We start from the raw sequence: 9,639 nt of genomic DNA on the forward strand, positions 1-9,639 counted from the left end.
TCACACCCACAGGTCCTCCAGGCGGCCCTTGTTCTCCGACAGTCCGCCCCGCTCCTCCTCGGGGAACTGGCAGCTGCAGCCGTCCTCGGGTCGGGGGGGCGGCGGCAGGTGGGGCGGGGCCTCTAGGAGCAGCTGGGTCTCTGCAGAGGGGCTGGGGTCAGCAAGCAGGCAGGGGCCCCCCTCCCCCTCCCCCTCCCCGTGACACAACGGACCTGGGGGCCGCACTCTTTGCCTCCTCAGCTGCCAGATGTGCAGGCTGAGCTGGGTCACGGTCAGGGCCAGGATGCTGACGGCCAGGCCGAGGAGGACGAAGGTCAGCGGGCTGTGCGGCTCGGTGGGCGGCAGCCCCGCGCTGCACACGGCATCGTGCGTCGTGTTCCCGGGGAACAGGGTGGGGAACCCCAGCTGGGAACAGCTGGGACACACGGACACAGAGCCCTCCGTCAGCCCTCAGCCACCCGAGCAGCTCCTCTGAGCTGTCCTCCGAGCTGTGTGGGGGTCCCTGCACCAGAACGGACAGCAGAGGCCCCGCCCTTGAGCCCACCCGGACCATCCGGCCACCGGAGGGCCCCAGCAGGACTCACTCTGCCCAAGGTTTGCAGCGGCCCTCGCGACCCCCAGAGAAGGTCCCCAGAGCACAGTCAACGCACTCGAAGCCGAAGTTGAACTTCCCTGGAGACAGACAGACAGACACAGGCTTCAGGGGCGGCGGGGCGGCTGAGGAGGGGTCCATCTGAGGTCTGGGTCTACAGCAGAATGACCCCCACACCTCGTGCATGTGACAGGAGCCTCTGGTGCCCACAGGGCCATGACCTGGGATAAATCAGGTCCCCCGTGTGCCACGTTCCGGGGCAGGCCGTGACTCTGGGCTGAGTGGAGGGTCCCTGATGGGATATGAGGGAGGGGAGGGACCTCCCCACAGAGGATAGAGGGTGTGTGGGGGAGAAGGGGTGGAAGCCGAGGCCGGGAAAGAGCCAGGCTGGGCCTTCACTTGGTCTGGGAGGCCAGAGGGCAGGCGGCCGGTGAGGGTCCCAGGGAGAAGGGTGAGGCTGTGCCCCAGTTGCCCCTGGGCCTGGCCTCGTCCAGTCTCACACAGCCCCCCTCCACCCTCACTCCCCCGGCCCACGCGTGCTCAGCCAGGCCCCTCCCATCGGTAAACAGGCCCCGAGACGATTTCAGCTGCTCCTTCCAGACAAGGGGTTGACCCCCAGGCTGGGCTCTGTGCAGAGAATGAGAATGGGTGCAGGATCTGGGCACAGAGCCAGGGCCTAAGGGCCAGACAGCCCCTGGACACCCCCACCGCTCCTCACAACCAGCCCTCAGGGGCATTATCTCTGGTTGGAGAAACCCCGGCCAAGAGAGGGACAAGAGGGCTCCACAGAGCCACACAGACAGTGGGCTCTGCGACTCCAACGTGGGCTGAAATGCTAAAGCCAGAGAGTGCCCCGCCCCCACCAGGGCACTGCAAGACCCCCAACGCTGGCGCCCAGCTACCCGGAGGACGTGTCTGCACCCCCCACTTGCGAGCTTCCTGCCACACCTGCTGCTGTGAGCTCCGGCTCAGCCCAAACACCCCTGGCCTGTCCGGGCCACCCCCACCTGCCACGTACCTTCAGGCTGCGCCCCCTGGCCAGGTGGACAGGAGTAGTACTTGCAGCTCTTACACTGGGGGTCTCCACAGTGGAACTCGGGCTGGATACACTCACAGTCTGGCTCGAGACAGACCTCCTCAGCTGAGCAGGAGACAAGCGGCCCTCTCAGCAGCTGGGCTGAGCCCCCTCCCCAGGACACCCCGCCCCTGGCCCTCCAGGGAAATGGGAGGGGCAGGGCAGGGCAGCCCCAGCAGGCAGAGTGCCTGTCTGGCAGCCAGGACCCTGTCTCCAGGAGGCTGCGTCCCTCCCTCCAGGGCACCAGCTCCTCCACCCGCCTGGCCTGCCTGCATCCCCCAGATGCCCTGAAGGTGCTCCCGCCCAGGGCGGCTGTGACTCGCCTCGTGACCCGGAGCCATCCCTGCCAGAGAAGGGAGTCGCCTGGGAGGCCTACTCCCCCCCCCCCGGCCCCCCCATCCTGCACTGCCCTCAGTTGCCAGGACCCTCGAGGCAGCCTGCGCATCCCGCCCCGACTGCTGGCCGCGGTTCTGAGACCTGGGCTCTCGGAGCCCCCTTCCCATCTCCCAGATCCTGGCAGGGGGACACTCGGTTTTTCCCCCGCGATCTCTGTCCCCAGACTGACCCATTCCACCTGCGCCTCACCCACAGAGGCAGTGCTGAGGCAGGGAGCTGGCAGAAAGAGGGGTGCAGCCCCAAACTGGGCAGGAAGTGGCCTGAGTGACGGCCAAGGGCTCACTGCCCATTCAGAAGGAACGGGGACAGGGACCCGCTCCACACCCCTTGCCCTCGCCCACCCCCCACCTCCCAGGCTGCTGGCCCGGACTGCGCCGCTTCCGCCTCCCCCGGCTGCGCTGCGCTCAGGGCTCGGGACCCAGAGAGCTCGCGCTGAGCCAGGGGCGGGGGCGCCGCGCGCTGCCCTCCGCGCACCGGCGCTGGCCCGCCTTACCCAGGGCGCACGAGCAGCAGCGCGCGTCGCTCCCTGACCCGAGCAGACGGCGGCCGCGGCCGCAGCTCGGCCCCCGGAGGGGCCGCTGGGCCAGGCCCAGCGCGCAGAGCAGCGCGACGCCGCACAGGGCCACGCGCGCGCCCCTCGCCCCCATGGCGCCCGCCGCATCCACGCCGTGCGCGCTCCGCGGTTTTAGGAGGCCGGCCCCTCCCGGACACGCCCAGACCCCGCCCCGCAGGCCGCCCCTCCTCTGCCACGGCCCACGGGGGCGGGGAGGAATTGTTACCCCAGGACCCTGCGACTCAAAATCCAGGGCACGGGCAGGGGGTTGGGGCAGTGGGACTGCTCTGGAGATTCAGCGGCGGGTGTGTGTCATCCCACATCTGTCCCAAGCGCAGGACGCACCACAACCGAGGGACCCTAATGTAAACTGGGGTCTCTGGGTGACGATGATGTGTCAGTGCAGGTTCGTCATATGTAACAAATGCACCCTCTTCGGGGATATTTATGGGGGGGGGAGGCTTCCCCTCGCTTTTGCTGTGAACCTAAAACTGCTATTAAAAAAATAAATTCTGCTGTTCTTTTAAATTCAAGGCACGGGACTTCCCTGGCGGTCCAGTGGTTGCGACTTGGCGCTCTCGCTGCCGTGGGCCCAGATTCAGTCCCTGGTCAGGGAACTAAGATCCTGCAAGCCGCGCGGCACAGCAACAGCAGCTACAAAAATAAACAAACAAACAAAAATCCCAGAGAGCCCAGAGGGACCCCACAGAGCAGGTCACATCCCAGGCTGCAGAGCACCTGAACACGGGGAAGGGGCACACGGGAGACCCACGTGGGGGATTCCTAAGTGATCGTGACCTTTGGCCCAGGAATTCTTATCCGGAAACTAAATGTGACCCAAATGTGTGTGCCTTGTCAGGGGAAACACCGCCCGTAACCCCAGCCACATCGTGAGGTGGGGGGGGGAGGGGGTCAGAAATGTTTTTTATGCAAAACCTGTGGCCGCCAGGCCTGAAGGAACTGGAGTGTGGGTGGGCGCCGGATGCCGGGCGGCAGACAGCGCCCTGAGTCACTGGGGGCGGCACGCACCCCCAACAAGGGTGGACTCAGCAGGGACTGCTCCCTCGCGGTGCCCCGGGCTCCTGTCTGAGCCCCTTCCCCACCTCCAGCTTCTTCAGGGCTTTTAAAGATCTCCTCTGACACCCAGAGCCGGTGGGATGAGGCACCTCATCCTCTGTGAAGCCTCCAGACCCCGGACCCCACCCCGACCAGAAGTCCTCCAGTCCCAGCACTGAGCAGCCTCGGAAACCATCCAGGGATCAGGGTGACCCGCCCGCCCCCCCGCCCCGCCTCGAGATTGGAACACGTCCCCCCCCACCTTGGCCAACTGGGCCTGGCTGGGCTCTTGACAAGCAAGCCCCCCACAGCCACACACACGCCTGTGGGGGTAGCCGTGCTGACACCTGCTGGGAAGAGCTGGTGAAGAGAGACCAGGGCACAGATTGATCCCTGACGCTCCGGGAAGATCCCTGACGCTCCCGACTGCTGGGCAGATTTCAACCCAGATCTCCCCACACGAATCTGGTGATCCTGGGGAATGTGGACGGCCAGCCCCTGACAGAGCTCTTGAGCCACACAGAACTCAGCCTCCAACTCACCATGAGACTGTCCCTTGTCTCTCTGAGCCTCAGCGTCCCCACGTGGCACCAACGAGTTTTGGGCCCTGCCTCCTCCAGGAAGCCTCCCCAGATTGCTTGGCCCTCCAGTTGAGGCTTGGTACGGAGGAAGCAGGTGGAGGCCTCTGGGAATGCCGCAGGGGTGGGCAGTGGGGTCCTAGAAATGTGATTCTGGTGGCGCCCACAGGCTGGAGGTGTGTTGACGGCTGTGAGCTGGTGACCTGGGCAGACCCAGGAGACTTGGTTTGAGACCCTGTGAGACCTGCAGCGACTGCCTGACCTGACTGGGCAGCAGTCCCTTCCAGAGGGAAAGGACGCGGGTAGCCGTCTGTGACTCAGCGATTGTGCCCACGTCCCAGGATGCTCCAAGCCCTCCTCAGAGAAGCCGCTGGGCCCTGCAGGGAAGGGAGGGCTCTCCGGGCGGCGGTCGAGCGCGCTGCGAGTGGGCGAGGCGAGGCCACCCCCCCGAGGGCCCCCTAGACCTCAGCTCATCTCCTAGACGGCGAGGAGCATCGGAGCCGCGCCTGGACCCCAAGGGAAGGTGTGGGGCGGAGGCCTGGGCAGCCCCGGACCTTCTGCCACTGCTGAGTTTTAAAGGCCTGAGCGGTCGGGCCTGTACGGCACGGCACCACCCCGCTGCTGGCGAGTGCCCGAGGACGTGCGCTCAGAAGCCTGCGCGGGGTGCTTGTCCGACCAGGTCACGTCTGTTGGCCCTTCTGGAAGCCGGGCCAGCCAGCAGGCAGCAGGGGCAGCTGTCTGCCTGAGGGGGACGGCCACCTGCAGCAGCAGGAAGCCGGAGGGAGGGTCGTGTATGACAAGAGGCGAGAGTGACGTCAGGGGCGGGGGCCTCTGTCTGCCCTCCTGTCGCCGAGGCTCCGGAAGGCCCCTCCCACACAGCCACAAGGCGCTGCGGGGAGACGATGTCTATCTGCTCGCTGTGTTTTCCAGTACTTTTTGAGCAGCTTGTCGCATTTTTCATCATTTGTCTCAGCTCACACAAGTGACGCACATTCAGGGGGCAGAGGGTCCCACGCGGAGTCCAGGTGTTAACGGCGGGGGGTGGGGGGCGGGGAGCCAGATGGGGGCCCTGGAGTGGGGGGGGGGCCCGTGTGGGCACGCCAGGTGGGTGCCTGTGGGCCCTGGGGGGAGCTCGGGCAGGGTCTTGGGGCGGGGGAGGTTGTCAAAGCAAAGTGAAGGTGCCCAACCTCCGTCCATCCACCTGTCAGCTGTTCAGAGGTAGATCCACCAGGCAGGGGGCAAGGTGGGCGGGCTTGTGGCTGGGGGAGCAGCTCGGAGGTTTGGGGAGGAAGCCCTTTCCCATGACCTTTGACCTTCCAGGACGCAAGGACCTGGCCCCGCCCCCAGGCCCTGCCTCTGGTCCCTCAGCCTGTCTGCACAGCCTCTGCGCTGCCCGGGGACCACAGGCCCCAGGCCAGTGGTGCTGATCTGCTGCCCGTCTCCAGGGCAGAGAGCGTGTATTGTGTTCGTGGCTGCATCCCACAGTCTTTCCAAGAACACTCGGGTGGGTGGGTCTTCCCTTTGCTCCGGGGGGTCCGAGGAAGCGGCCAAGTGCACCAGCGGGGGCCTCGGGCTCTCGAATGTCCCTGCTCCCCCCCGCCCCACCCCCCAGCAGCTCAGTGGTCTTTTATTTTGGTTCAGAGTAACTCTTAAATCTATCACGAACCCCAAGGGCGCAAACATCTATGGGCTGTGGAGCATCTGCACGCTGGCCCAGGGCTCCCCCAGCTCAGCTGCACACCTCGAGAGCACCGAGGGGCGTGGGGGCCACAGCGCAGAGCTCAGTCCTGTGCCCCCAGGGCGGGCTTGGGCCACAGCCACCCGCCCCAAGTCCCTGCTGCTGCCTGAGCCGGGGCTGCCCCCAGTGCCGGCCGGCGGCTCTGTCTGGCCACGCAGCCGTGTACAGCCCACTCCTGTCCATGGATGCTTGGGTTTCCCACCTGGGAACCTTTTCACATAAAGCCGCACATCTTGTGCGCGCCCGGGTTGGACAAAGGGTCCGTCCAGTCAGGGGCCTCCAGTTTCCCTGAGGGTACGGAGCTGGCCTCAGGGGACGCGGGGGCCTTGCAGGTGTCGGTGGAGGTCCCGGGGTCACCACACACTCAGGTCTAGCAGGGCATGGGGTGTGAGGAGAAACAGACACCCGTGCCCTCTCCTGGGAGGGGCCCCAGAGACCCAAGGGGTGGCCTAAAACGCCCTCTGGGAGCAGGACCTCAGGGTTCCCTCCCACTCCCATTAGCACCCAGCCCAGCAGCCGCTGCCAGCCTGTCCCACGTGGCCCCGGAGCGGGTTCCGGGGGCCCGTCCAGCCGGCTTAGGGCCCTGCCTGACGCGAGGGGCTGTGGCCTCCCCGGAGCACGCACTTTGGCTCCCAGCCCCGCTGCAGGCCTGGGATGGGCCCGGGGAGCAGGACCGCCGCGTGGAGGCCCCGAGGGCCCAGGGGAGCCCCCGCCCCACACCCAGCCCCCGGGGGACGCGGCCCTCAGCCCGCAGCGCCCAGTCAGAGGCCCAGGTTTGCCAACGTCGTTTATTGGGGGCCCGCCCTGGGCAGGGAGTATGCACAGCATACGTAGCAGAGCCCAGGGTGCCAGCCCGGCGGCACCTAAAACGGCACAGGGCGGGGGCCCAGGGGTGGGGGTGGCCCGCACCTGGGGGACCCCACGGCCCCTCCGGGGCCCCAGCCTGGGGAGGGCGCCCGCTCCCACCCCCGCGGACGCTGCTCAGATCTTGGCCAGGCTGGAGCTGCCGTCGGCGTGCTCCTCTTGGATGGGCGTCCGGAAGCTGTGGGCCCCTGGGGAGGAGGAAGGGGCGGGAGCAGGGAGGTGGGCAGGGGTCCCCCGCCTCCCCGAGGCAGCGTGGTCGGGGCCGCCGCGAGCACTCACCGGGGGGCTTCGGGGTGTTGGGCGTCAGCCTCCAGGCCCTGTGGTGCAGGAGCAGGGCCAGCGCGGCAGCCACAGGGGCCAGCAGGCCCAGGCCCAGGCCCAGGCCCAGGACGGCCGCCAGCTCGGGGCCTGCGGGGAGGCGGGCGTCCACCAGGGAGGGAGCCCCCCCGCCCCCGCCCCCCCCACCCTCCTCCCCTTCTGGGTTGAGGGAGGGCCCCGCTGGGGCGAGGCGGGCCCCCTTACCCTTGGGGGGCTCCGCGTGGGGCGTGGAGGGTCCCTGCGAGGCCCTCGGCCAGGCGGTGGTGGGCTGGGCCGCGGTGGACCGGGCCGGGGGGCCTGGGGTCTCCCAGGCCGGGGTGGCCGGGGGGCTCCTGTCCTCACAGACGGCGTCCGAGCTGTTGCTGGGCCTCCGCACGGTTCGCTTGCCTAGGGAGGTGCAGCTGATGGGGGCAAGGGCGTCAGGGCAGAGTCCCCCCACTCCTCGCCCAGCCGCGGGACGGGCCCAGCACCGGCGCAGGGCCAGGGAGAGCTGGCGGGCGACGCGGGTCCACACGGGGCCACTCTGGCGGCGTGGGAGTCCAGGCCCAAGGCGGCGAGGAGACAGGCCCAGGACCCTGTCAGCCCCGGAGCCTGGGCCTCCTGGCGTCCCGCCCCGCTCGCCCTGCACCCCCAGCCCCGCGCCTGACCTGCTCCCCGCTGCACCCTTCTCTCCCAGCCCCGTCTGCTCTTTGTTCCTGCTCCCACCAGGTCAGTCCAGCAAGGACAGGGGCCTCTCAGCTGTGAATGGGGAGGGGCTCAGAGGCTCCCCACTCCAGCCCAGCAGGGAAGGCCAGTGGGAGGGGGCTGGGCCAGGGCTGAGCAGGCGTCACAGGGGCGGGGCATGGACCACTGCGGGGGGCGGAGGGGCCACGGCGGCCAGGCCCAGGAGCTCCCAGACCTGACCCCAGACCCCAGGCCACCCAAGCCCTCCAGCCCCGGGGACACTCACTTGGTCCAGGGCTGGCAGGCCTGGTTGTTGCCCAGGGAGAAGTGTCCTGGCGGGCACGGGGCACAGTCTGCAACAGAGTGAGCAGGCTCCACCCATCTGCCGCCACTGGGGGGCCCGGAAGTTCACCCCCCCAGGGCCTCTGGAAGCCCCTCCCGGCCTACGTGCCGCCCCGCTGGCCCTGACCCGGGAGCCCCCCACCCCTGTCTTGGCCTGACCTGCTGGGGGGAAGGGGCGCTTGGCGGGCATGGGGTGGGGGTGCTGGGTGAGGTGACAGCGTGTGAGGGATGTGCCCCTTCCACGGGGTCCCCGAGCCCCCCTCACCAACGCCACGCTTATAGCCGTAGCCGTCCTGGGGCTGGGTGCCTGGCCTGCAGCTGCAGACCGTGTCTCTTGTGGGTGTGCATCTCTGCTTGGGTTCGCTCCCACTTCCTGGGGGTCAGGTGGGGGGGGTGTCGTCAGCAGGGAGGCCAGAGCCGCAGAGCAGGCCGGAGGATCGAGGCCGCGGGCCACAGCCACCTCGCCCAGGCCGGCAGCCCCCTCTCAGCTAGGCGGCCTCTGGTTCTCTCCCATCGCCGGACACCAGGTCCCTCCTGGCCACACGGCCCCAGGGGTCGCCCCGTGGCAGCTCCGCCCGCCCTTCCCGCCCTCCCTCTAGCCTGCTCAGGACCCTCTGTGGCCCTTGACTCCAGGTCTCATCCCCCCAGCCATGTGGCCCCGGCCCTCCGGGAGGGGGAGATGCCCTGGGGGCCGCCTCAGCCTGCTGCGGGTCCCCAGGGCACGGCAGGGCAGGCCCCGCCTGGTCTGGAGTCTGTGCCGAGGTCCCGGGTGCCGGCAGGGCTCACTCTGGTTACACTGTGTGCAGGGCTTGCACTCCTCGTAGTTGACCGCCTCATTGTAGAAGCCGGGCTCACACTGGCGGCACACCGTGTCCCGGGTGTTGGTACAGCGGCTCTCCATGCCATAGCCTGCCGCGGGAGGCCACACTCAGAGCTCTGCACGGCCTGGTCCTCCCCCTGGGCGCCCCCGCCCCTCTCTGGCTGGCCCACCGTCCCCGTTGTGGCTCCAGATCACCCACTCACCCCGTGTCCACTCGCTCCACGACGCCCGCACCATGTGACCCCACCTCCCCATCTCTGTGTCCCGTGACCGCCTCCTCATCCCGAGTCCCTGCAGGCACCCCTCCCCAACTCCGGGTCCAGGCCACTCACCTGGCTGGCACTCCTTACAGCACCCCTTCCCGCCGGGGTAGGTGTCCCCGTCACAGCTGAGCCCGGCCGCAGCGCCCAGCACCAGCCCCAGGAGCAGGAGGGCTGAGCCCGGTGCCCGGGGCGGCTGGGCTCCCACGCGCATTCTCGGCTCCGGCTCCGTGCAGCTCGGGAGTCTGGGGTTTTTCCTTGCAGGATGTGGCTATAAGGGCTGCGGGGGAGGGGTGGGGAGGGCAGGAGGAGGGGACCAGGAGGAAGGAGGCCCCAGGAAGGGCTGGAAGGCAGCCTGTCTGGGAAGCCCACCTCCGGGCTGTG

The 9,639-nt window shown here is 68.5% G+C and overlaps 2 protein-coding genes across 2 annotated transcripts; both read right to left on the minus strand.

Moving 5' to 3' along the window:
- TNFRSF18 (TNF receptor superfamily member 18) lies at positions 1-5,211 on the minus strand. The gene is made up of 8 exons (XM_057747722.1): positions 5,128-5,211; positions 4,862-5,009; positions 4,215-4,453; positions 2,557-2,806; positions 1,611-1,733; positions 585-672; positions 213-415; positions 1-140 (listed from the first exon to the last, which is right to left on the minus strand). The coding sequence occupies exons 1-8, from the start codon at positions 5,209-5,211 to the stop codon at positions 1-3; spliced, it is 1,275 nt and encodes a 424-aa protein (XP_057603705.1).
- Positions 5,212-6,910: 1,699 nt separating this feature from the next.
- On the minus strand, positions 6,911-9,639 carry TNFRSF4 (TNF receptor superfamily member 4). Its single transcript, XM_057701071.1, has 7 exons — positions 9,328-9,639; positions 8,962-9,084; positions 8,441-8,548; positions 8,120-8,186; positions 7,375-7,571; positions 7,132-7,260; positions 6,911-7,040 (listed from the first exon to the last, which is right to left on the minus strand). The coding sequence occupies exons 1-7, from the start codon at positions 9,467-9,469 to the stop codon at positions 6,970-6,972; spliced, it is 837 nt and encodes a 278-aa protein (XP_057557054.1). The 5' UTR covers positions 9,470-9,639; the 3' UTR covers positions 6,911-6,969.

Source organism: Hippopotamus amphibius, chromosome 1 (assembly GCF_030028045.1).
Source record: "Hippopotamus amphibius kiboko isolate mHipAmp2 chromosome 1, mHipAmp2.hap2, whole genome shotgun sequence".
NCBI classification, from domain to species: domain Eukaryota; kingdom Metazoa; phylum Chordata; class Mammalia; order Artiodactyla; family Hippopotamidae; genus Hippopotamus; species Hippopotamus amphibius.